Genomic DNA, 27,871 nt, shown 5'->3' on the forward strand with positions numbered 1-27,871 from the left:
TTTATATTTATTTGTTGTTTGGGATGTTCTTTATAACTGCAAAATATTATACCTTTTGTTTTGCTTAAGTTTAATGATAGTTTGTTGCCATCAAGCCATTTTTTATAGTTTGCAGTTCCTCATTGGTGTTACTAATTAACTTATAACTATCACTACTACAAAATATATTTATGTCATCTGCATATAACACAGGCTTCAATAATTTGGATAAATGAAATCATTAATGTACATTCTTACTAATTTAGGTCCTAATACAGAGCCATGAGGGACACCACATGTAATGCTAAGGTTACTAGATGTGTATTGATCTATGTTGACGTATTGAATTCTTCCAATTAAATATCTATTTCTATCTCCCTGCTATTCCTCTAATCTCATGTCGTTCTAATTTGTCAAGCAGAATTTTATGGTTTATTGTATCAAATGATTTTTTTAAAATCTATAAATATACCAGCTGCATTTTTTACCATCCAGTGCTTTAAGAAGGATTTCTTAAAATGTAATAACATTTTATGACCGTTATTAATCTTAAAAAAATATATTAATATTCATAATATTTGTTTAATGAATCTCTCTCAAACATGTACAATTAAAGAGAGGGAATTTCACGGAATGCAGCAGCTCACAGTCCAGGTGTGCTGAGGTTCTGCTCTCTCATGGTTTCCAGGGTCAATTCAAACCTGTTTTTTCTAGTTCAGGTGGGAATAAACCAGATGTTTTCTTGGGATTGAGCCTGCTATCATCAAACAAACATTTCTATAAAGTGAGCGGATCTAGAGCAGAATATAAGCAAGAGTTTGATGAGTTGGACACTATAGTGTGACCACATGGATTCCCTCAGGTTGAGTGTTGCCATCCTTCTGGCCGTTTCCACCTGCTCCTGGGCCGCAGAGAAGGTGAGGACGAGGGGAGTGTTATGATAGAACATATATTAATGTATGTTAAAGGTTTTCTACAATGTCTATAAGCTTGTTTTGTTATTTGATAACACTAAAACCAGTTATTTTCAGCTGGATTTTAATTTTTGGTTTTATTTTGTGTCATTTTAGGCACTCGTAAAGCAATAGAAATGTATTGAAAACCGATAAACAATCCGAGTGTCAGAAATATTGGCTTCACATGCATATATTTATTCCTCCAAAGGAAAATTATGAGACTTTGCTGAAAACCATCTAAGCAAATATGTTTTCATGGAGCTCTGGAAAACCCCCAAGATGATTGACTTCACAATCATCTTCACTTTGTCTTAGAGGAGGTTTGGATGAAGTTCTTTCTGCAGCATCTAAATCCATTCCATTTCTGACACCTTGTGAGTTTTATCATAAAATGCAACAGTACAAATCTACAAACCAAATTTTAATTCTCTGGAGATCAAACACAAAGATTGAAGAAAAAACAGTCAAAAAAGAACCAGTGTATTAATGAAAAATGTAAAGGTTTTAAGGCAATTATTTAAGTATTTTTTCCCTTTTTATACAAGAATGTCATCAGTTTGTTTAACCCTAGCACAACACTGGGTGATTTTCACCCGAGCTAAAGTTTTTACGAGATGTTCAATATGTTGCATTTTTCTGAGTGTCATGGGTCCCTGGGTGAGATCTCACATGTCTCAGAAATGGGTGGACCAAAGGCCAAATCTCCAGAATCATTTTCTTTTTTAAGGAAATCCTAATTTTTTGGTAAATTCCCAGCATGTTTTTAGGATCTAACCAACGCCAAGTGGGGTCCATATGGTTTAAGATACAGCAGAGCTAGCTTGCTACAGCGGAGCTCGCTAACAAAATTCAGCTGACCTTGTTAGCTCAAAAAAGCAGAGCTCTCTACCAAACCACAGTGGAGCTTGTCATGCTACCTCCATACAGCGGAGCTCGCTAGCACGCTATGCTGTCCACCGGGCGTCCACATGGTGCAACTTGTTATAGTGAAAGTGTTCTAGAGTTCAATTTAAGGAGTGTTCTTAAAGTTCATCAACAAACTGATCAGACGGTAATAAGGAGATCTTTAGAGCAGTGCAAGTAACTAATAAAGAAATCAACAGCCGCTCCCGTCCTCAAACTCACGTCTTCTCTCTTCTGTTTTATCTGGTCATCCATTAGTTTGCAGCTTTGAAGGCTCAGTTTTGAAGCAGAAAATATGCTGAAGTTTGTTTTCTCTTGTTTTTTGCTTAAGTATGAAGCATCTAGAACATCCAGTGTTTTTTAAATCTGTGCTTACAGTGTATTTTCATGCAGATACTGTAAATGACAAATAGTCCTAAAAAACTCAGATGAAAATACCGCTAATTCAAAAAATGTGTTCACACCTTTGGGTTTTTTCAGAACAGGACTGTGACGAGTAATTTTCTTGATTGCATTTTTTCTAAAAAATGAGTCCTTCTTGTGTCACAAACGTCTCACAAAGATGGTGCAGGAATGTTTGTGTTGTGGCTTTAAAGTTGTTGTGTTCTGATGCAGGAACTGTCCGTCTCTGAGCTCCTGTGGAAGGCCAACAAGGACGTCGGTAAGACTCTTTATCAACGGTTAACGGATAATCTGCAGTTGTACTCTTTCCAGCTGACTGCTTGAAAACTTCTTCAATGATTGATCACAATCTCATCAGTGGAGCATTTTACATGTGGGGTGGAGGGAGAAGAAGACTTTGGAAGGCCACAAAGGAAAATATCAAAAATACATATTTCTAACAGCATATTAACGAGTTATTATTAACAAGTTTTTTAAAAAGGAGAATTTGCTTTAAAGCATGGGAGTTAAAAATATACTTTTTGTTATTCTTACTATGCTTAAAGAAGATTTTATTTGATGATTTCTTAATCTTTGTAAATAATGATGCTAATATTGACTTAAAAATTGGGTGAAAAGTGCTGTAGCTCCGCCCCTGAATCACACAGTTTTCTTTCTAAATGGTAAATTCACAGTCACAGACCCATTCACACATTCACACACACATTCACACACACACATTCACACACACACTTTCACACACACACATTCACACACTGGTGGTGGCTCTGCTGCCAAACACTGGCACCAACCTCCCACCAGAGGCAATTCGTGTTCAGTGTCTTACCCAAAGACACTTTGACACATGGCGGGAGTTGAACCTTCTCGCTTCGATCTGGAGTCGACGCCCTACCACTGCACCACAGCCGCCCTTTCTACAGCAAACGAACCATGACAACAGTGACTTTCAGCTAAATTACTTTTTTGTAGTCTTGTAGTAAACACGACATGAGTTTTTAAAAGAAATCTGAATTAATTTTAACGTATTAATTTTACTTTTATCCAGAAATTACTGTTTTTTTCTTCAATTTTAGGCAAATCCCTTGAGACAAACTAAATCATATAGATAAGTCTACGATGTATCTCAATACCTCAAATGTTTTGTGTCTTTGAATTAAAAAGGAAGAAAACTGAACTAAAGTTAGGATTAAATCATAGACTGGATTATCATTTGACTATACCGTCTATGGTCTCAGTACAAAAGCAGCAATACTGTGATGTGGTGTCATAAAAACATGAAGTGCTGTTGACAGACCTGTGTCCTTGTTTGAATGATCTCACAGCTGAAGTGTTGATGTTTCTTGTAGTTCGTAGAGGAGACGAGCCCTTTGTGGTGGATGACATTGCTTATGTCAGTGAATCTGACAGGAACGCTGACCAGTGCACGTCCAGCAGCTGCTTATGGCCCAAATCTGCTGATGGAAGGGTGTACATACCCTATGTGATCGCTAACCATTACAGTAAGTACCAGGAAAATATGTCTGATCGTTAAAAGTGGATATTTTCAGACAAAATTGTAAAATAAAGCAAAATAAAACTGCAAAATGTTCTGCTGCACATGATAAATGTTCTCATTTAGATATAATCTAAACTTGTTTGAATTTGAGTGAACAAAATATCTGTGGAAGTTTCACTTGCAGGAGATGAACTTTCTGTCTGTTCCTGCAGCTTCTAGTGAGCTCCAAGTCATTGAGCGCGGCCTGCAGTCGTTCTCTGAGGTTTCCTGCATCCGATTTGTCCCTTATTCTGGCCAGAGAGACTACATTCACATCCAGTCACAAAGCGGGTGAGTTCTTTTGTACAAATATATCGTTTTTATATCATTTTTGTCGTTCATTAGAAAACCAAAACATGTGTCTCAAATAGAGTCTTAGACACCGGTTGACATATTACAAGCCTTTATTTCTTGTATTGATGATTCTGATCTTATGATGAAAAAGAGGCTGCAGGATGGTGTTGTGGTCGGCGCTCTCTCCTCATATTGAGAAGACGCTGGTTTGAATCCCAACTGGGACTCTTCTCTGCAGAGTTTGCACAATGTTCTGGGTTTTCTCTTGGAACTCTGGCTTCACAGCTGCTACCTCATTGGTTGATTCATGTCTCTAAATTGCCCCAACTTGTGTGGCCCTACAACAGACTGTCAAACTATTCATGATGTATCCATTGACTGTAGAATCACTGGACATATCAAGGTGTTGACACCACCCATAGAAAATGCCTTACTCCCGGCCTTCGTGAAGTCAGGCCAAAGCCCGTCACCATGGCTTCCTGTTGGAGCCAGACGACGGTGATTAGTCCGAGTCGGTCTGAGTCACAAATTTAGAACACCTACTGTCATGAGTGAGCTTGTTCAAAGTCTACATTCCTTCCACTGAAAGCGGCTGAGAGAATCTGTCAATCAAACGTTGGAGGCGGGGCCAGGGGGGCACCACATGCTTCCACTGAGGCATCTGATTGGTCAGTTTATTACGTAGATAACTTGGGATAAGGAAAAAAATATCTTAAAAAAAATTAGGATTAGAAAGAAACGGGAATAGTTATTTTGATAAACAGAATAACTGAGAAATAACTGTAACTCTCAACAGAAGTCTATGGGTTTTTGGACTTCTTAACCAGTGGGTACTAATACAGGCTTCCTTTGTGGAAGAGTTTTCACAAAACTTTCTAAAAGAAATGCAATCTCACAATTTTACACCAAAGAGGAATTGACCAATTTGAAATCAAGTTTTATTAAATACCCAATCATTCCAAAGTCAAGAGAAGTTCATTTTAGAATTATAAATGGTGTATACCCCTGCAAAGAACTTCTAAGATTACGGTTCACTTTTCAAGAAAAATCAAGTGGTTTTTGTGAAGAAAACATAGAGACAGTAGATCGTTTATTTTTTGACTGTATATATGAAACAGCTTTTGGGAAAATTTTATTTCTGGTGTCTTCAAAATTTGCGGTTTCAGTAAATTGGAGGAAAAAAAGCATATACTTTTTGGTCTACTTGATTTAGTTTTTAATATTTTGATAATTTTAAGAAAGGTCCATATTAATATAAAAACAAATACTCAAAAACCAGACCATTCTTTGTTACATTTCACAAAGAGAGTTGTTTATATTTTGATTCTCTGAAATCCATGAAAAATAAAAAAGCTGGAAACATTCTCACCGTTGCTTTTGACAATCGATTATGATATATACCCCCCCACACACACATATATATATATATATATATATAAATATATAATGTTGTAATTTGTTGTATCAGGCTTGCAATTGTTAAAGTTTGAAGGAAAAAAAAAACGTCCTTTTTGGAACACAAGAGGGGAGGGGTTTAGCAGTCCAGTGATATACTACACAGTAGCTGGGATAGGCTCCAGCTGTGAGGTTGGTTATCTATAAGTAAAATATTTGGTAAAATCCTTAATATTCTTTGTTTTCTGATCAGTATTTGCTTCCTTCCTCTTTGATGTACTTGTTTGCTCACAGCTGTTACTCCTACGTCGGCCGCATCGGCTATGGTCAGGAGCTGTCGTTGAGCCGTCAGGGCTGCATCTACCACAACACAGTTCAGCATGAACTGCTCCACGCCCTCGGCTTCCACCACGAGCAATGTCGCTCTGACAGGGACCAATACATCCGGGTCCTGTGGGAGAACATCCAGTCCGGTTAGAGCCAGAGCCACCGCATCCCTTTCATTTTACTCATATCCCTCAAATAAATACAGTATGGTACACACTTACAGACACAAATAAGCTCAATAGTTTGAGTTTAAGGCTTGATTAAAGCCAGATGTTCACATTAAGTTCTTTTCAACCATATTTATTTCAAAGCTTGTTTGTCATCTGATCATCCTGAAGTAGTTTTTAGCCATAAACTGACATCTTTGTTCATGACTGATTAACACTAATAGTGAACCAATACTATAACATCAGATGTGAGGGAATTGCTTTCTGTGTCAATCAACCTGACGACTCCCACTGGAGACACCAAACACTCGACTTAAAATGAAGTTCCATTTTCCCAGCATGTTGAACTGCAGAGCAACAGCTGGAACCACATAGGAAGCCTGCTACAAGTGTCAAAATAAACGTATACTACAGTTTTGAAAATTATTTAGGGCCGTGAATGTTGACGCGTTAACGTGCGTGATTAATAAAACATAATTCATTCGTTAAGATTGATTAATCGCGCTCAGGCGACTTCTCCCAAAAGAGTTGTTTCATTATTTTTCATAAGCATAATAAAGAAAGTTTATGAGAAAAATAAGGAAAACGCTGAAAAAAAGAAAAACAGAATTCCAGGAAAAATGTAAAATAGACAGAAAGCTCTTAAGAGATAAACTGTTATTTTTGGGCCGCCTGGTGTGACTTTAACCTGGATTTTTTTTTAGTTTTTTCATTCAAAAACATGTTAATTAGATTATAGATACATTTTATTCTTGTTGTTTTTATAAAAATACAACTAAAACTTTCATTTTATGTTGTAAAAACAGTTTGTTAAACATTCTTGGAGTTTCCACTGCAAAATGAATCATTTTTTTCAGATAGAATTTTCTGTTTTTGCATAATTTTATGTCTATTGTGTGAATTTAATATGAAAAAATGTCTAAATAAAGGTAGTGTCCCATAGTAGAGGTTGTGCTGATTAAAATGATACTAAATAAGCAATCAGACAGTCTTTCAAACTGAAAACACAGAAAGTTCAAAATTAGACAAAAACTGAGTTTTTGACCCTTGGTTCCAAAGGATTAAAAATAAATGTTGTAAACGTACAATTTTGCTTGTGATTTCAAATTATGTTTATTTGCAGATAATAAGTGGCTGGCAAATACTGTAACAATTTTTTTTTTTTTCAAATTTGCAATCAATTGGTTAATTTTTTTATAATCGATTCCCAGCCCTGAAATAATGTTTTTCATTATTCCAGACAGCCAACGGTTTAATAAATCATCTTTGTAAGATTGTGGGCGATTACTTTCTCATTTGGCCAGATGTCCCCCAGGTGTGGGCCTCCGTTGTAAAACTATCCGTATAACACCTAGACCCAATACTACCTAGCTTCCAAGAAGAAAACTGATTACGTTGAGACAACAAACCCTCAGTTTGGCCAGGATCCTGGTTGTTAAAGCTATGGGTCATCAAAGCCTTTTGTGCAGCTCTAACCCAACTTTATGGAAAATCTGAAGGTTTCATTAAATTAAACTGACAGAGAATAAGACAAAAGCATCAATCAGCCATGACAGTGCTGACTGATTATTTCTGAACCAACCATGGTGACCACGTCTCATTTCTGAGTTGAGCTGCCTATAGGTCGCCTCTGCCCAGGGCTGGCACTGCCAATTAATGAAAACAGGTCAGCCTAGTGTCTGTTGGTTCTTCCTTTCTTGTTGTTTTGGATCCCATGCTGACATGACAGGAGATCTTGCCAATGAGGAAACTCTCTGGCAATGATAATACAACATGGGGATGGAAAATCGTCTGGGATAATGCATAAAAAACTCCAGCACCATGGACGAGAAAACATTCATTCTTTAAGTGGGGAAATCTCCTACACTTTTAACACAAACGTCATTTACAAACATGGGAATGGAATTAGGGAAACACAAGGACACAAACCGCCGGTCTGAGTGTAACTCTTCACTGGGATTTGATGCTTTTGAACAGACAGGAGTGAAAGTGTTTGCTGCTGGAACACTCCATGAAACATTTTCAGTGTAAACTCTGCATATAAAGCAGTTTTTTCGCTTTATCTGAGACATATTTTGAATTTTCTCCACCAGGTTTGGAGTACGCCTTTGATAAACTCAACACTGTGAACCTGGACACCTCTTACGACTACAACTCTGTCATGCAGTACCACAGGTCTGGACCGTCATTTTATCGTCATCTGTTCAGCAGACTAAACTTTGTTTTTACTGTTTCCCTACTTGCAAAGTTTTATTAGGATTTTCCAACTTGTGAGTGTTTTTCCAACAATTCAACAAATCTTCTTGGTTCCAGATATGCCTTCTCTGCAAACAACAAGCCCACCATGGAGCCCTATCCTGATCCTAACGTTCCTTTTGGCACAGCTACCCAGATGAGCAACAACGACATCACCAGACTGAACCGGCTGTACAAATGTTGAACTGTAAGAACAAAGTCCCTGGTCCTCAAAGTACTGTGGAACGGTTTTCAGATAAAAGTAAATCAATGAAAGAGAAAAAGTTGATGGTTGTAGAGCTCAGACTTTAATATAACCGTATCATGACTAAATGAACCTGATATAAAGCCCTGATTGGGATTTTCCCAATCAATTTTTCTGTATTTTTTGGAGTATAAGTCACATTTTTTTCAGTTTGGCCAGGAGTGAGACTTATACTAAAGAGCAACTTATATCTGAAATACAACATTGTTGATTTAAAGATGTGATGTTGATTTACATTTGAACAAAGCGTAAAATAGAATTTGAGAAAGCTGAATACACTAAAAGCCAGAGAAGCAGTCTTCTTGGGAAATAACATGAATCCAAAGAAAGGATCTGTTCAGATTCAGATACAAATAACTTGGAGATTGTCAGATTTGAATCATGTATTGAATGTTCTTTGGTATGTCTTTACAAACTGTACCTCAAAAACTTGAAACAGTCATTTTTGCCTTCCATGAACGTTTCAGATTGTTTTTACATAGATTTGATAAAATATGTCTTAGGTTTGTTGCCTTCTCATAAATCGATCTTTAGCCGGTAAAGTTCTGTTATACTTAAAGAATTCTCAGCTCAATGTCTCTCCTTCCACCAACAGGTGATGACTCCAGGCGTTCTTTGTCAAGCTCTATTGGACATTTTTGATTCAGCGTCATCACTCTAACAATAAAGCAATGAACTTTTGAGCCAAAATTCTTTTATTGTTGTTTTTTTTTCCCTGTTGACTCTGGTCAGATTTTGTGTGTAGCTACACGTTTCCACCTAAGATGGAGCTGAATGTCAGTTTTGCTGAATGTTTTTTTCAGTAAAATGAAGGGGCGTGAACCTCCATTTTCTTCTCTCAAAGTGACTATTTTTAAAGATGTAATACAGTGTTTAAGGGCATGTTCCCATCTACCATCTTCACTAGGGGCGTGTATTTGGAAGAGTCTTCTTCTTCTTCTCTCACGATATGATATGTATCGCGATATTTCCCAAGACTGTAGACTTTTTTAAAGAGTATGACTTAGAAAAAATCTCTACCTGAATATTGATACGTCTTTCACTGTAGTAAAATGGTAACATTAATTTTATTTCATGATCACAACATTAAGCACTGCAACTGTATCTCATATGCAATTTATTTTACCCACAAATTCATGGTGTTTTTCTTTTGGTAAATTAAGAAATATTTGTCAACATTGTCCGATTTCCACAACAAAATATTTTTCAGTATAAGAAAAAAAAAAAAAAATAGAAAGAATGTGCCTTAACCAATAAGGTTCTAAAAACTGTGAGACTGACTAAACGTTTAACACAAGCTGGTTCTCTTGTTGTTTTGGTCTGTGTGCTGTGCTGCCTGCTGGCGGTAGGGGGTTTAGCCGGAAAACAAAAGTAAGACACTGAACTGTTTGCTCATTTACAATTTATTAAATATCGTCCTGTCACCATTTTAAATAAATTCCAGTATCGCCAAACAAAATATCACAATATATTCCTGAACTCATTTTCCCAACACCCCTAAAATCTCAGTAACTTTAACATAAAAGTTAGTTTTTGAAGTCTCTCAGTCTCTTTGAGGATGTGTGTTAGTCCCTCTGTCTTTCAGTGCAGCTTGTGTCAAATCCAAAGACTCAAGAAAAGGACGAACGTTAAATACATTATATAGAAAGTGAGAAGATTTAACAAAAAATATTCTGAATACAATAATAATAATAAAGCATTACTAACAAACAGCATGCACTCTATGGCTCAATCCAGTTTGCATGTGACAGCACAATTTCTCGTGAGGCAGAGCATCACTTCACGGCCTGGAATGAACAGGAAATCTGTAAAATACAGCTGAGACAGGCAGTAAATCTGCATCAATATAGAGGGCGCTGCTGAGCTCATGTTTCTTCTTCTGGGGTTGTTAATAGAGTTCAAAAGAAGTTTGTTATTTCATGTTTTGTTCTAGTTGACAGTAAAAAGTGGATCATTACAAGTAAAAGTTGGACTTTCAATCAAAACGTGAAGGAACAAATAATGGATGACCAATACTGCACTCTTTACCTTCATGCTTTGATTTTTTTCCCCCACACAAACATCAGATATCATTATTAGATGTTTGCCAAAGCAAAGTCAGGTGTGTTAAAAAAAAGAAAAAAAAAGGCAAACATGCTGGTAAGAGGGTACCTGAGAGTCTCACCAGGATTGAGGAACACGGACTCATTTACTTGTGATCCAAGTTTCTTTATTTAATTAAAGACTGAGTTTAATCAAAACTGTGTTTTGAACATGTTTTTGTGGCATTTTCTCATAATGGAGGACATATAATACAAAAATTATGCATAAAATTGCAGGTAAAGCATACTTGAGGTAAAGTACGGCATTTTTTCTGAAATGTTTAAACCAGGGGTGTCAAACTCAATCGCACAAGGGGCCAAAATCCAAACCACAACTTAGGTCGCGGGCTGAACTGCATAAACATTTATTGAACACTCTTAAAAAAAACTAAAACAAAAAAAAAACAAAAAAACCCTAAATTAGCCCAAAAAAAGCTAGCATGTAGCTGAAATATTAACTAAACTCCAAAGTAACCTAAAAAATCTTAGTAAATCCCTAAATAGTCCAAAAAGCTAGCAAAATGCCAATTTTTAAAACTTTAAAACTCCAACTTTTTTACATAATTACGAATAATAAAAAGGCAGGAATATTATTCCAGAATGAATCAACTCAAACCTTAAATAATTTTTAATATTTGATTCTCCATAAAAATATATTTTACAAGTTAGAAATAAGTCAAAGATAACATCGGGTCATTAATAACAGTAGAATAAAATGATCTGGAGGGCCGGATAGAATTACCCAGAGGGCCGGATCCGGCCCCCGGGCCTTTGACTCTGGCGTGTGGTTTAAACTGTTACTGATGCTCCTGCATCTTGGTCCATCTGCACAATGAAACCCAAAAATACCAGAGCATGACTTCAGGCACCTGCTCCCTCCATTCCTCAGTCATGCACTTGTGGTCAGACAGACAGAAAGTGAGAACAAACCTCAGAAAGAGAGGAAGAGCAGAGCCAAAATAGAAAAGCAAAGGAGATCAGGCTTCAAATCAGCTGGGAGGATGACTAAACAGAGACCCGGTTCAGCTCGGCCGCCCTGAGGGGATATCAGACTGGGATGTGTCCCAGATACTGACCTTCCTCCTCTTTTTTCCCTTCGTTTCCTCTCTCTCCATCAGCAGAGTAACTATCTATACCCCCCTTGTTGCGCTATAGGAAGCGGTGGCTGGGATACAGGATCTGGGGTTCACTGCCACATTTTTTCTGCTGTATTTCCTGTCTGCGCTCCAGCTGAGCTGAGTGCCAGAGCTCCAGCACACAGGCCCGAGTGTCAGTTGCCCGGCTACCCTCTCAGTCTCCTGCAGAAAGGAAGCCAGTGTGTCGCTGCGCTCTCCGACAATGATCGGCTTCATGAGGGCCTGGTTGTCCTCCAAGACTCCGGCCGCCACTGCTTCCTGACAGTCGCATCAACCTGTCTGGCTTTGCTCCTCCCACATCTGACTTATTCCTGCATCTTCACATCACTCTTCAGCTCTTCAGAAAGACATGTCCATTTTACATTTGTTCCTACTCTGCATGATTCAAACATTAAATGACTACTTAGATCAAAATGTTTCTCACCTCTTTGAAAAGTGACTGGACTCTCAACGACAAACTACTTTTAAAGATATAAAATTAAAACTCCAATATTCTTAATTTTGCAAAAGCCGCACGTTTTATTGCATCTAAGTTTTTAAATGTTGTGGATTCACAAAAAACAACCTTTCTGTCACTGTAATTGCTCTTTTTAAAGATTAATTATTGGATAAATGTTTGTTTTGTAGATATTTCCATGAATTTCACCACAATGATGGAGGTATGTTAGAATGTAAAACATGGGAGCATTTTTAAAGAATCAACGTTCCATTTGTTTCCTCCTACCGTGTTGAACTGTGTCTGATTTTCTTTGTGAGAAATGTAAAAAAAATTGAGTGCACAAAATAAACAACAATTACGTCTGAGTTAGTGATTTAAAATCTGAAATCTATTTGTATTTTATTTCAAAGTGATGTCTGAATGTATGTCTGAATTTAATTTTACTCTATTTTATTTGATGTAAAATTATTCTATTCTATTTTTATTTCATTTAACACTTTTCTATTCTTATTTTATTTAACTCTATTCTATTCTTTTCTATTTATTCTATTCTATTTTATTTCATTTATTCTATTTCATTTCATTTAACAGTATTTTATTCTATTTTTATTTGATTTAACACCATTCTGTTATTATTTTATTTGACTTTATTCTACTCAGTTTCATTTATTTTAATCTATTTCATTTCATACAAAAGTATTCTATTCTATTTTCATTTCATTTACTTGTATTGTATTGTATTGTATTGTACTCTATTGCATTCTAAAGTCAAACTTTATTGTTCCAGTCATTGACTGTAGTGAAGTTGCTTTTGTGAGCAGTCTCCATTTCTCTAAGGTGATCTCGTGGGGGGTCCCTCGCGGGCCCCCGTGGCTCCTCGGACAGGCAGATGCTCCCGTCAATCATCCGGGGGGAGGAGGGAGCTGAGGCACATCCCCTGCGCGTGCGTGGGCTCCGGTTCCCACATCTGGATGTTCCTCCGGGTCACGCCCACAGCGCCTCCCCCCTCCCTCCCTCCCTCCCCCAGCTGCGGGTCCCTCCCGGAGATCTGCTCCCATCAGGCCGCTCGTCGCGTCTTTCTCTCGGGCGGCCGTGCTCGCAGCCGTCCATGAGTGTCGAATGCGCCGCGGGTCCAGCAGCGCGCTTCAGCACGAAGATGGCGTCGGAGGGAGTCGGCGGAGAGCAGCCTCCCCCGGTCCAGACACTGGCAGCCGCCGTGCCGGGGAGCCTGGACGCGGTAAGACACGACCCGAGCCGCGGGGAGCTTAGCTTCGGAGTGGCGGGGAACGGAGGAGCGTTTTCCGCGGACTGGATCAGAGGTTCTGCTCCCGAACGGGCCGGGATGGGTTGATGCCGCCGCCGTGGAGTTCCTCCGTCATTCGCCTGTTTTCGCTCTCAGAGCAGCAGCAGGAGGAGGAACGCGGAGCGGGAGGATGAGGAGTTAGTTTCAGGAGGTTAAATATAAACACGTTTAAAGGGAGAAGCGGCTCATCCAGGACCCGCTCCGAGGCTCCACTGAGGGATTCGGTCTTCTGGATGTGACCTCGGGGGGTGACGGACGGACGGACGGCCGTTGTGGTTGAGCTTCATTGTTTGTGAGGATTTCTCTGATGGGGTTTGGTGTCCACGGCTGAGGCTTCACGCCTTTGTGCTAAAACTGAACAAACTGTTGCCTCGGTCACTGAGGAGTCCTGCAGCCGTCTCCTCTGCTTTCATTCCACCAACCAGAACCAATGAGTCATGTCCATCCACAAACATCCACCAGTACTCATGATGTCAACAGAAACGGTGTTTTTCAGCGATTGAAGCCAAATAGACATTTATACCCATAATAACAGACGTAAATAGAATATATTCCAATTGATAATTGTTGTATTTATTGCTAAACATTGTTGAGAATTGCGTTTACTTGCATATTTTAACCCTTCTGCTCTCTTTGGGGTCCAGATGACCCCAACCACATATTGATGTGTGATTCCTTCCATGACAAATGTGGACAAAGGTGGTCAGGATTTTATGTCTGTCATGGACATTAGTGAAACACAAAAATCAATGATAAAAATAAGTTCAGCGCACTGTCTTGTGGGGACCAGATGTACTTTTAATGTAAACAAGCCAAGGAGAGTGGGAGGGTTAAATAAAAATGACTATTCACATAATTTTCAAAATACATCCAACCAGTGCTGAACTGTTCTGATATGTGCAACCAACAACAACATTTAGTCTTGGACACACTTAAAATACACATGGACAAAGCAGTAAATGTGCATCTTGGCTGCACATTTTACATGTGGCCAACAGTAAATACGTTCCAATAACATCAGAAAAACAATCCACTAATTTCCAGTTTTATTTGTTTTGTGAGTAAATACTTATCAGATATTTATTTACCTGTGCAGCAATTACAAAAGCATTGTTTTGATGGTAGTTTTACACTATTGTTAGTATCCTGATAGTTCTTGGAATGTGTAATAGCTCCTCTGAACTCTGGTTTACACCTGTTAGCTGTAACGTGTTCCCTTGCTTCTAAACACTAGCTGTGGTTGAGCTAACATAGGACATAACAGACCAAAGAGCAGAAATCAACCAAAAGAAGTCTATAAAGTCTTTAGTTACATGCACCTACTGGATGATCTACAAGTTTGTGGGTAGTCCGGACCGTGGAGGGTTATTGAAAGGAGCGGCTTCACCGTAATCCTTGTGCTATCTTTTGGGTCCAGATGACCCGAGCCTTACATTGACCTGTGATCCCTCCCATGACAAATGTGGATGAAGGTGGACAGGATATCATGTCTGCCACAGACACCAGTGGAAAAAAAAAAAAAAAAGTTTAGCGCGGTGTCTTGTGGGGTCCAGATGACCCCATTCCCAATGTCACCATAATAGAATGCAGAAAGAGACAACCATTCATGAATTTAAAGGCAAAAATATGACTGTGATTGGCTGAGAAGACAGCTATTAACTAAAAGTGAAGGCCTAATTGATGATGCGCTTAGAGTGACACAACTACTTAGAAGTGAGGTAGATCTTTCTTATTGAAATTGCACCATAGTTTCACCAATATGTGGGTACTCCAAGTACTCTACCAGATCACATTTACACAGCAAAGACCTGAAGGCTCACCGAGAGTCTGGACCATGGCTGCAACATAATAGTTTCCTTTTGCTCTTAGTGTGCCAAAGGCCAAAATATTGAGTCATGGTGTTAAAAGAGTGTAGCTTTACTCAAGATTCCCCTCCATAACCCTATCCCCTGGGGTTACACCACTGACATATATAGAGATACCTGTGACACCAATAATATAAAATGCCTTACCCTCAGTTCCAATGAAATTAAGTTGATTCAGTTCAATAGGGTTCAGTGAACTTCAGAGAGAGAGACTTAGGTTAAATTGTCTGTCCAGCCTCCATCCATCAGTCCGTCCATCTACCTACTGAATTCCTTACAGGGTAAAAGGGTTGGGTATAGCTTGGAGCCAACCCGGCTACTGTTGGATGAAGGCGAGTACACCCTGAACCAGTCACAAGTAATTTGCAAGGCTCAGGTAAAACCATAGTCTGTTCATTTTAATCCATGATAGCATTCAGCAGCTTAACAGGTAGTAACTACAGTTCCAACACATTCTCACTCCCAATACATGTTGACGTTTTGGGTTTCCCCAACTCGTCGTTTTTTGACGTACTGGCTGTTCCCCAACTTGACACCAAACCAGATGTGGTACCAGACTCGAACCGGTACAATACACAGTATCGGGAACGAACCGGACGCGTACAGGACGCCAACCAGTATTTGGTTAATGTTAGGGTACCGTTACTGGACACGTCCTGGGGACCAGTGCGTAACCGGTACTGCATCCAGTACCGCGTCCTAAAGGTTGCGGACCCTTGATTTTACAAACAGCCAGCACGTCAAAAATCGATGAGTTGGGGACACCTAAAACGTCAAGAAAGTGACGTGAAGGGGCTGCTACCCTAACCCTAACCTGACACCGGACCAGATGTGGAACCAGACTCGAACTGGTACAAGACGCAGTATCAGGCACGAATTGGACGCGATACAGGACGCGAACCAGTACTACATTAGGGTACCGGTACTAGGCTAGGGTACCGGTACTGGACGCATCCTGAGGACCAGTGTGCATTCGGTATCACATCCAGTACCGGATCCTTAGCGTTGCGGACCCTTGATTTTAAAAACAGCCAGCACGTCAAAAATTGACGAGTTGGGGACACCTAAAATGTAAAAAAGTGATGTGGAAGGGGCCGGTACCCTAACCTGACACCGGACCAGATGTGGTACTGGACCCAAACTGGTACTGGGCGCAAACCGGATACAATACCGGATGCAAACTGGTACCAGGTTAAAGTTAGTGTACTGGATGGATCCCAAGGACCAGTGCGCATCTGCATCCGTCCCGAAACCTGCGGATCCTTGATTTTACAAACAGCCAGCATGTCAAAAAATGAGGAGTTGGGGACACCTAAAACGTCAAAAAGTGACACTGAAGGGGCCTTAACCAAACGTCAACTTTGACGACTTGGGAGTGAGAATGTGTTGACAGTTCCCATCAGTTCATTTCAGCTTATGTTTTTATTCAAAATGCCAGCAGCCGGCTAACCTCCGGCCAGTGACGTGAGGTCCATACCCTTTAGAGAGGGCAGCAACAACCTCCCAGGTAGGTGGGCGGGAGCAGGGGGAGTTAAGTGATCTGAGGAGGAGGTGGAATGCATCCTGTGTGGGTGAACACAGGGCAGTAGGGGAGGGGGGGGCGCTCACCAGACACCCTTCTAAATTGGTCATAATTTCAGTGACTCAGCTGGCATTATTGGAGTACCATGTCAAACACCCACAGCACATTGCCGTCACCCTATTGAGCTTCCAGAACTGCTTTAGAGTTTATTTACATCCAGCACTTTAGGTGAACAGGTGCTCCGAACACTTTTCCAGCTCACACGTGGCCCTGCCAGCATAGTCTTTCTTCTTCGGGTTCCAGCCAACATCAGTCTTCCGCCTCGCGGACTCCCACCCCACCACCACTAAGCCTTTCATGGTTAAATAAAGCTCTGTGCTCTTTGCTCACCCCTGTCAGACTGGCTGTTGTTGGCCAAGAGTGGGAGAAGTTTCTCAAGTAAGTAACCCAGGGTATCCACAGTCCACTGTGAGGTCAAAGGTCAGTGAAAGCCAGTCCGTCAGTTTGCTTCCATTCTGTGGTCTCAAAACTGAAGACGGCACACTTTGGGCTGATTCACGTCACTTTACGTAAGTGTTGTGAAAATCTAAGACTAAGTTAACCCTTTAACATCGGAGCTTCAGTGTGTATATTCTTTGATTTACTGTAATTTTTAAATTGTTAACACAATCAGTGTAATTCCAGCAGATTCTGATGGAGAACAGTGGCTCCATCAAGAGTTAAAAAAACAAAGATCAACTTTAGTACCAGGTACACATTAAAGCTCCTCCGATGGGTTTAGGTCTACCACCTATAACTCTTCGAAAATCACTAGGAAGCTGCTTGGGGAAAAAATGTTTGTTTTAGAAGTTTTTACGCTAGCTTGGCAAAATCCCAAAAGTGGTGTTCTGACATCTTTCGCACACCTTATACTGGAATATTGTGAAAATGTAATACAGGAATCGTTGCTTCAAACTGGACAAAAAAATATGACATACAATATGAGTATATTGGGAATGTGGGTGTGGTTATCAAACAAGGACTGTTGCCAAGGAAATTCAAAAGTTTGCTTTTGCCGATTCTGCTAAAAATGACATAGAGGTGTTCGTCAACCCCAGATGACCAAAACATAAAATGGTTGCTATGGAGATAAAACCAACATAAAAGCCGCCATTTTGAAAAACGTGTTTTTTTTCATAAACTTGTCATGACTAGGGTGATGGGGCAGAGGGGGAGGGGCGTGAGCAGCCTGTGAGGGCGTGTCAGGAGGGGGGCTGAGAGGGCGGGGCCAGCTTTAATCTATATTAGTATAATTAATATAAAAATATTTGGATTGTATTTGATGCCTTTATTCACCACAACTTTACTCTGAGTCATTGTTTTCTAATGTAATATTTTCACAATATTTTATTCATTAACCCTTTAACACCAAAGCTCTAGAGTTTATTTTATTTGATGTACTGTAACTTTTCAACCATTAACACAATCAACATAACTCCTGTAGATTCTGAAGGAGAAAAATTGCTTGTGCAGCTTTGGTCCTTCAGAATCTACTGGAATTAGATTGATTGTGTCAACGGTTGAGAAGTTACGGTATGTCAAAGATTTTGTGTTTAAGCCTCATCAGTGACACCTCAGGTGTTAAAGGGTTAACGCTCCTTTTACAGAAACCAGACTTTTAAGTGGACCCACAAACCATGGCATTGTCTTAGAAGAAGAATAAAGCAGCCTATGATTTATTTCTGATTCATTGCATAAGGATCACATGAGCCCTCACACTTTAAATAAAAATTTTGGTTATCATGAAGCTACTATACTTTCCTGCACACGGCTGAACATGGATCAAAATGATGCCACCTGTTACGCCCCCTGTGTGGAAAGTGAGTGGGTAACGTTAAGAAGAAGAACGGGATTGAAATGCAGCTCTGTAGTTTATTTCATGAGCAATGCTAATGGTAGAGCAACAGCGTTATTAGCGGCATTTCCAAAATTCACCATAATTAAATGTACAACTCAATAATCTCAAAAACAGCCAGTTATCTTTATTTGGTTGTGGTTTTTCAAGACAGATAAATAAAGTAACATTGAGGATGCTGATCATCCAGCTGAAGGTCAGTGTAAAAATACACTGTTTCCTTCTTTTATTTTACTCAAGATATTTGATGTATGTCATCATCTTCTGTCAGCAGCATCAAAACCAAAAAAAAAAAAAATGGGCCAGTTTACTGTTTCCATAGCAACATCCTAGCAATGCCCACATATTCTCCTGCGTGTTGATCAGGATATGTTGAGGGATTTCACAGTTTAAAGTCACCCTATGACCATTTTTTTTATTTAAAAATATTCCCAGAAAGTGTTTTAATTATGAACTTTTAAACCAAAATCCTACAACCTAAATATCCTAAAAAAAAACATTTTTTTATGTGGATCTGAAGCCTCTGTTTCCAAAATCTCCTCTGAGGGGGCGTGGCTTTTGGAGCTGAGCTGAGTAGCTCCGCCCCTGACCTCCAACAGCGTTGTCCTGTGTACCTATAACTGGTGGCCCTACTTGCATGATTTATTAGTGAAACTTTTGATTGGTGTACTTCCTTGGTGATGTATGGTACTATGGCATCTAATCAGTCAATTGATGCTGGATATCTTGCTAAATAGTTAACCGTATTTCTCAAATCGTAAAGCATACTGTAAAACCTTTAATTTTCTCAAACATCAATAGTATACAATATTTGGTCGTGTTTACTGACTGGAAACCGGTGTTCTGTGGAGCACGGTTCTCAAAAATCTGTCTAAGTGTTTTAGCACCACTTTGGTAAATTACGAAGCGCATGATAGATTGTCGGAGTGTGAGGGGTACCATTCTCCACAGCCTCATGGAGTGATAAGTTTCTGATTTTTTGTTTTGTTTAATTCGCTTTATAATCTGGTGCGCCTTCTTGTACATGGAAACCTGTTTCTTTACTGTGCATATGACAATAAACCCTTTGAATCTTGTCCTAAACATACAGTAATTTGTGTTTATATTTCTGACTCAGAAGTGAGTGCCTTTAGAATAATTAGTGAGTTTCCAGACAAAGACTTAGCGTTTTTCTAACTTGGCTTTTTCTCTAAATAATTTCATTAGACTGGGTTGATCGTCATTATAATCGATGCCTCAACAAGTAGCTGCGGCTTTTCCAAAAATGTATTTAATTCTTTGCCTCTTGGAGTACATATGAAAAAATACGAGTGAAAGCTGATTTTATTCCCTTGTTTTTTAGCCCTGCACAGTTGCTAAGACCACTTATGTAGCTGAAGAGTTTCAGTCTGGTCTTCCGGTTTACTCTGCTTTTGTTAGAAATGTAAACTTTTAGGCTGCTGTTTCGCACACACTATTGTTTGACAATGTCTGTACGTCTAACTGATGGTTTTTTTTCTTGTCTGTGTTGCAGAAATGTGAATTTAATATGGATAACCTGAGCAAGCCGGAGCTGCTCACCTTGCTAAGTATCATGGAAGGGGAGCTGGAGGCCCGGGACCTGGTCATAGAGGCTTTGAGAGTGAGTCCAAACAACACTGTCCATCCTTGTCTTTGTCTGTGCAATCTCATACTCAAAGCTTGAAGAGTTTTTGTTAAATAACGTTCATTCTAATCTTGAATTTGATGGGTTTATAAACTCTCAAGTGCAGCTGAACAAACAGATGAGTCAGGTTTCCCATCAGGTTTGTTTTAGTCAGTGTTGGAGGCAGTTGAATAAGAAATTGGCTAGACTTCCACTTAGTTGCAGAGTTGGTGCCGTTGTGTCGTACTAACCTGTTTCCTGTGAGCTTTGTTAAAAGGTGCAGTATAACTGTTACGGTTTGCAACGCTGTGTTTCTGCTCAGCCCCTGAACTGTTCTGTTAATGGTCATTTCATTGTTGCTGATAAGCATAAAAGCACGAGATGAACAGTGGCAGCAGTTGTAATGGACGACATATTGATCTGCGGTTACTGTCTTGCTTTTGTGCTGAAGGTTCCTGCAGGGACAGGAATGTTATTCTTGAACAAATGTCTCTCTTCACACTTTTTGTTAAGTTATCTGTATTTTGAAGTTGTTGTACAATAGTCCTTTAATGCACAATGTAGCAGAGATTGTTTTTTTTTTTGTTTTTTCATGGGAACAAGCAGTAAATCTCTCATCCGTTTGCCTGAGTTTTCCTCTCGTTGAAGCTAAAGTGGCAGGAATACTATCGATTTTGCTAAAATTAGACAAAATGTCTCGGTCAGCAACACAGCACTGACTTCAGACAGTAATTTGAATCTTTCTACTCCTCCTGTTCACTATAGCCGTCCCTTCTATCTGACTGGCTATGTGAATGGTTTAAAAGGAACAGTTTGACCTCCTTTCTCTGAATACTCGTTAAGTCACATTATTAGGGGTCATCTCACCTGTGGATAGATGTCCTGCCCAGTTTTCATGTGAGTAGGCTTCCTGTCTTTGCTGGTCTCAGTACTCTGCTAAAAGACAAAGAGCGTCTTTATTCTACTGCAGACAAGCCCATTGAAAGAAGGTGGAGACAAGGGACAGATGTACAGAAAGTACGGGAAAAGGGTGAAAGTAGCACTAAAATGACACAGTTCTACAAACCACTGAAGCGTCAGAGTAAGACGATTTGTCTGAAAGCCCTTTCAAGAAGCCGTTTGGTCTCGGAGGAGTTGTTATTGTGTCTGGTTCTTGAAACGACCTGTTTTACTGCGTTGTTTTGTTTGGTTCTGCCTCTAGAGAGAGTCTCAGAGGTGAATCGGAAGGGAACATTAAGATTAAGAGGTGTAACATCTGTAATAACAGAAGGTGGTGTGGTCATGCAAGCTACTTTGACGTCTGTGATAGTGGGGCAGATTGCTGAAACAATCTTTCACTTGGTGATACAAGCACCAATTTTGGCACAAATGTGCGACAGAACCTACTTTTTCCAAAAAGTACGTTATCCAACTTAAAAAATAAAATGGCGGCCAATTTTCAATTTTCTTTCATACCCATCTCCACAGTATTTGCTTCAAAATTTGTGTATAGTAATGCTATTCTGATGGTCTACTTATCAGAACATATGGTTTTGTTTACAGAGAATTGAATACAGCATTAAAACATTTACATAATTAAATGCTATGGTAGTATAATGAAAATTGTATGCCATGACATGTCATGACAAAAAAAAATCGACGCGTTGTCACACATTTACAAGATCACACACTCGTGACGTAGTATTGAATCTAGCTTTCCTGTGTGCATGCTGATCTCAAGGTGTTGTGGTAGCACTAGCATGGTCCCCAACATTCACCAGTGCAGCGGCCCGTTGTCAACTGCTGGCATGGCTGAGCAATGGGTGGGAGTGTTGACCAAGAACTCAAAGAGACTACAGAGAAAAAATATGGCCCCCGAAAATTAATAGCCGGAAGTCCCTCCCCTGGGCGGAGCCGGCCGCAACAAAAATATCGTTTTAAGCTTTTGAGCTTTTTCCTTTTTTTTCTTTCTTTTATCGACCCTTTTTGCTTTTTTTTTTTCCTCTGACACACTCTGTCACAGAGAAAAAAAACGGCATTTTAGCCGCTCTGATCAGCTGTTTCATGGAGAATAAACAGTTACAGTTTATTCTCATTCAAAGGCGTAAAAGCTGATAGTTCTGAAGAGGTTTTAAAATATCCTTTTGAAAGGGTTTTCTAAAGTTTCGGACATTTCCGCTTACGCAACCGGCTAAAGTTACGATTTCCGCTTCCAGCTACAGATTGATTCTGACGCAGTCTTGCTTGTGAGCAGAGGCCCCTAGAAAGAACTTCCAGATTTTACTTTTCTTTTGCCAGTCCACTCACACATTTATGGAAATACTGCAATTTTCAGCAAGGTAGAAGCTCCCATTTTGAAAACTGGTGGCTGTTTTGAAATTGAGGATATACCGCTGGGTGTGCTACATAAGAATACATTCATACTAACGTAGAAATAATTTTAAAAACTGTGTAGGTTAAACTTCTATGTCAAAAAGAACTTTTACCAGGATTGACAAGTCAGACATCTTGAAAAATGGCAGCCATCTTGGATTTTTTGCTGGATTATGTGGTTTTCTTCGACCATCATTGCTGCCAATTTTGGTGCTTGTATCACCAAGTGTAAGATTCTTATGAAAAATCTAGTTAATCTGCCCCACAATGAAACCTGTCCTTATCCTCTCTATGGTCTCTGTAGTTATTCAGACATTTATCTCAAATATAAGCTCTCATGCATCACCTTTGTTTCATTGCTATGACAGGAGTAATCTTTTTGAGGCTCACCTCTGACTTTTCACACAATTCGACCACATTGAGTTACACTCTTTTTGCTACAGTCCTGTAGGACTCGGCACACTAAGGCAGGATTTTTATGGCCTCAGAGGATTTGCATTAATTGGCAACCGTGGAGCGGAGCCTGAACAAAGACATTGTACCTTTAACCAACCACGCCATGACGTGGGCTTGACATGCAAGGGGAGACAGTTACAAACAAAGGCCAGGGCTTCTTCTTTAACCAATGGGGGCAGTGTGACTAAATGGATAAATCCCACTCCATCACTTTGCTTTTTTTCTTGAATGCACCCCCTTATTTGCCCCCAAACCCATATTTTATTTCTAACCCCAATCCCAATAGCCAAAAGATGAGTCGCCTGGACACCAGCTGCTGGGCTCAAGCTTTCTGTTTCTTTGATCAACCTAAAAAGTTAGCTAACCAGCATTAATATCACATCTTACCGGTTCGTTGGCAGTTCATTACATACTGCCAGAACCACCTTTCTACTCTCTAAGTACTTTCTTGGTGTGGGATTGCTTGCATTTGGCAGACCTGACACAATTTGTGTTTGAAGTCTGTTTGTTATCAAAAGGCTTTTAAATGAACGAGCACACAGCGGAAACTGGCTGATCTACTTTGTCAAGCTTTGTCCTGAAGGAAAAAAGGGGTAAAAGACATCACATGATTAACCATGACTGACCAACACAGGGCTCACAGTCTTCTGCGCCAAGAGCTCTTCGGAGAGCAGAATTTTTGACTCTGTTCTCAGACCAGGAAACATGAAGACACTCCGTTTTCAGTGAGATGGAGCCACTTTCATGGTTTTCATAAAAGGCAGATTTTGGCGGATTAGCTCAATGAGTCACAGTGGGTACATCCATGAATCACAGACCCCGATCATGCCTCGGGCTGATGGCCACGGGCTTTACTGCAGCTCACATGAAACAGTTCTATAAAAACACATTTAGAAGCATTCACAGAGATGACTTTAGAAGAACTTATTTTAGTTTGTGTCTTTTTGCAGAGAAATGACTTATTATGTAGTTATCCTCTCTATACTTCAATCAGTCTTTTTTTATTGAGGTTCTGTCCAGACAGAGCCCTCTAGAATGGACGCCTATAGTCAGATTCACTTGGTGGGATGGTTTTTCTGTGAAACAATCATCAGTTTTACTCTAGACAAACATTCCCACACATAAATATCCTGAAGTGAATTACAGAACACACAGCTAGAATTCAGTGTTTAATGTCCTACAGCTAAAAGATAAAAACGTAATACTTGTTTGTTCCAGACGTCTGAAATGTGTTTTTTCATATAATTAATTCATCCCTTTAGGAAGGCTTCATCAGAAATCTGGACCGTACCTTCTACCATTGATCTTCATGTTCTTCCCTCTGCTATAGTAATAGATTCATATAAAGCCACAGATTCATATGTTGTTACAGATTCATAGTGTTCATAGCGTCATTTTGTTTCCACCATTGACTGTATAAGAGAACTGGAGAGACTATGTGAAGTTACCCATTGAAAACTCCTCACTTGCGGCTCCAGCGAAATAAGACCAATTCAGTCGCCATTTTTTCACAATATGGATGCGGCCGTTTGGAGCCAGATAACAACAGTTAACAGTGATTAGTCCAGGTCGGTCTGAGTAAAGGTTTCTATGGCAACTATTTTCGCCAATCAGGAGTGAGCTTGTTTAAGCTCCTTCCCCCTCTTTCATTGTAAGCAGTCTCGGGAGAATCTGCTTCTAGTGAATTGTTTCAAACGTTTGACGTGAGGCCCAGTGGGACATTCTTTTACTGAGGCTTCTGATTAGTCAGTTTATAACTTGAATAACTTGCAATACAGAGGAAAAAAAGTTTATCAAGAACATTTTTAAAAAAGGTATCAGAGCAAGAATGGTTCTGACAATTATGACTGAATAATAGCTGTTTATGTCTCTATAGAAGTCAATGGGATTCTAATTTCTTGGAGCCAGTAGGTACTTCCTGTTTAAAATATCAGGAGAGAGAGCTGCACAATGTTAGAAAAACTTGCAACATGCGGTATTAGTGATCAATATTCCATGACAAAATGACTTGCGATACATGACCATTTAGCAAAACAACTAATACATCATTTCTATTTTACTGTTTTATTTAAACAAATTCAACAGAACTTAAATTATTCTCCAAATGACCTACGTCTACATAAGAGGGAAGTATCTAACATAAAAGAGGTCCATCCGATTGGTCAAATAAAAAGGGACTCTATTTAATTTGTTAAATATGTCAAGCTGCCATAAATTTTTTTTTTTTGCATGTGTTAATATTTATTGCAATTTAAGCTGTCTTTTTGGTACATGTATTGCACAAGCTGCTATTGTGATGTGCGATGTATCGTGCAGGTCTAGTTTAAATCGTTTTCACAAGTAGTAGTCTATTTGATATGTGAGGTCCATTTTGTCATGGCAACGGGTACCGTGCCTGCACCAACCTCACTTTGCAGCAGCTGGTTTTTAGAGACTAACCAGTGGAGGACAGTGGTAAATACACTAAACGTCATGTGAAGTGATCCAAAGCATCATTTCAGAGGGAAGGTTCACTTCTTACTGCTTGTTTTTGTCCAGATGATGAAGCTGAAGTTTACTAAAAGAAATAAAGTCCACAAGTAGTTTCCTAGATTGCTTTTAGGAAGAACTGATTATTAGATGTGAATCAACAACCAATTTTTTTCTATAATAAGCAATAAAAGTATTTATAAGCATGTGTGAGTTCTGTATTAAGAGATAAACTAAACAAGACAGACTGAACTGTCTAAAATCAAAGTCAACACTGGTGTTGATGGTAAAATTTGATAGAGATCTTTTCATGTCTATCGTAGACATTTGAAGTGCAGAGATCTTTTCTACTGACTTGATGTTGTGATCAACTGTGGAATAATGTCTGTCCAATTATGCTCCAAGTTTCTGTTGCTCTAGTTAACAACTGGTGTTTAGGCCAGCACAATAACATAAAACACGTGTCATAGTCAAGGCCCGGGGGCCGGATCCGGCCCTCCATTTTATTTTATGGTTATTAATGGCCCAAAGTTATCTCGCGCTTATTTCTAACATGTATAATATTGAACGTTATTTAAGGTTTAATTTGATTTATTCTGGAATGATATTACTGCCTGTTTTTATTTATAATAGTTATGCTAAAACTATTATAACTATTACGTTTTTAAAGTTTTAAAAATGTAGTTTTAGAGTGTTCAAAAAATGATTATCCTGTTCGGCCCGCGACCTAAGGTGTGTTTTGGATTTTGATCCCCCTGTGCAATTGAGTTTGACACTCCTGATGTAAAACATTCAGTCTATATGACTAGAAGTTCTTTTTAAGTCTATTTTCACTTTTTCATGGACAATCTGCAGCCAATCAGAATCAAGTATTCATCCTGACTGGTGCTGGGCGATACGGAAAAAAATTATGTCACAATATAAGTTAGTTTATATCACAATAACAATATATATCCTGATATACCAAAATACAGTACATTTTCAGTTAATCTCTGAAAAAAATGGACAAAAATGTCATTAATTACTTTTCTCTGACTTGACTTTTGCAACTAACTTGTAACTGAATTGTCACAAATAGAAACATATTTTTTAAACAACAGTTTCAAGTTCCTTAGTAGAAAAATATATTTTTACACTAAATAAAAACATAAAAACCTTAGAAACAATAGAAGAGAAAAGGCATGATATATACTAGTATCATCATATTGCTCAGTACTAATCCAGACCACAGCATAAGTCTAAATATTACACCATAGGACGTTGCAGAACCATTGGTGCCGTGGGTCTAGGAGATCCATGTACTTTTTCTAGACTGGGTAGTCATCTCTGCTTCTCTGCCCACCACCATCTGACCTCACGCAGCAAGCTTTATTGGGTCATGTGACTGGACATATGACTAGTAAATCCAATAGAGCTGCTGTCAGCGCCGGGTTCATACATGTTGACTGCAGACAGCACATGCCCCAACCATCGGACTTTCTCTAGTGTCTCGTTATCTCCTACCATCTAGCTATTTAAAGCATGCCCTGTTGCTGGGCTTTTCCAGCTTTCCCCCCTCCTCTTCACTCACTCTTTCATCAGTGTTTGTCTGTTTTACCTGTCTCTTCCCTTTGTTTTCTTAAATCGGTCTATCTTTGGGCTTTTTATTCCCTGCAGCAGCTCTTTTTTCCAGAAAGGCTTTGACAGGATTTCCACTCGGCCGAAATTGGCCTACTTTTACTGAATCCTTCATTTCAGTAAATAAATATTTCAAATGTAATGGGCTGAGATCCCAGTGTGCTCACTGTTATGTTAAACATTTACTATATCTTCATTTGAAGGAAGAAAGACTTTTATGGAACCTTGTTTACTTCAGTCTGACGTTTCTCAAATGTTGACCAATCATACTGAGACTTAATTCCATGTAGATATTATTGTTGGACTTCACTGTTGAGATCACTTGTGGACATTATAGAACATTTTGTAGATGTTGTCGTTTTTGTTTGGCATAACTATTCAGAGGTATGAGAACTGCTGTACTCTATTCTTGGAATTCTATTCAAACACCTCATTAAAACCCTTCATCCATCCAAACCAAACGTTTTAAATACAGCTGTAATGCATCAAGAGTCTACTCTGTTCTTTTTACTCTTCTGCTCACTCTCCAATCAGCATGTTGCTATGATCTGTCGGCTGCCTAGCAACCCCCCCCACCACTAGATCCCAGGCTTGTGATTTATCATCATCCACTTACATACCTCTCTGGAAAAAGGCTGAAAAGCCTCTCTTCTGGA

General features: G+C 39.3%; 2 protein-coding genes across 4 annotated transcripts in view; both read left to right on the forward strand.

The window, feature by feature from the left end:
• Positions 1–757: 757 nt before the first annotated feature.
• On the forward strand, positions 758–9,147 carry LOC112139198 (high choriolytic enzyme 1). The gene is made up of 8 exons (XM_024261908.2): positions 758–896; positions 2,454–2,499; positions 3,587–3,739; positions 3,948–4,065; positions 5,758–5,936; positions 8,051–8,132; positions 8,271–8,400; positions 9,053–9,147. The coding sequence occupies exons 1-7, from the start codon at positions 828–830 to the stop codon at positions 8,395–8,397; spliced, it is 774 nt and encodes a 257-aa protein (XP_024117676.1). The 5' UTR covers positions 758–827; the 3' UTR covers positions 8,398–8,400; positions 9,053–9,147.
• Positions 9,148–12,973: 3,826 nt separating this feature from the next.
• The window catches only part of cttnbp2 (cortactin binding protein 2), an 85,398-nt gene continuing 70,500 nt past the window's right edge, over positions 12,974–27,871 (forward strand). For all 3 annotated transcript variants that reach the window (XM_024261919.2, XM_024261920.2, XM_024261918.2), the window contains exons 1-2: positions 12,974–13,350; positions 20,211–20,318. In XM_024261919.2, the coding sequence (XP_024117687.1) occupies positions 13,003–13,350; positions 20,211–20,318 (456 nt within the window). In that variant the 5' untranslated portion in view covers positions 12,974–13,002. The remainder of the gene's footprint in view (positions 13,351–20,210; positions 20,319–27,871) is intronic.

The sequence above is a fragment of the Oryzias melastigma genome, linkage group LG6 (assembly GCF_002922805.2).
Source record: "Oryzias melastigma strain HK-1 linkage group LG6, ASM292280v2, whole genome shotgun sequence".
In the NCBI taxonomy this organism is placed as follows: domain Eukaryota; kingdom Metazoa; phylum Chordata; class Actinopteri; order Beloniformes; family Adrianichthyidae; genus Oryzias; species Oryzias melastigma.

Bases quoted from the DNA above. Each gene is read 5' to 3' on its own strand.
- LOC112139198 (XM_024261908.2), top strand. From the start codon at position 828: ATGGATTCCCTCAGGTTGAGTGTTGCCATCCTTCTGGCCGTTTCCACC. The intron at 897-2,453 runs GTGAGGACGAGG...GTTCTGATGCAG, and splicing joins GCTCCTGGGCCGCAGAGAAG to GAACTGTCCGTCTCTGAGCT. The intron at 4,066-5,757 runs GTGAGTTCTTTT...GTTTGCTCACAG, and splicing joins CACATCCAGTCACAAAGCGG to CTGTTACTCCTACGTCGGCC.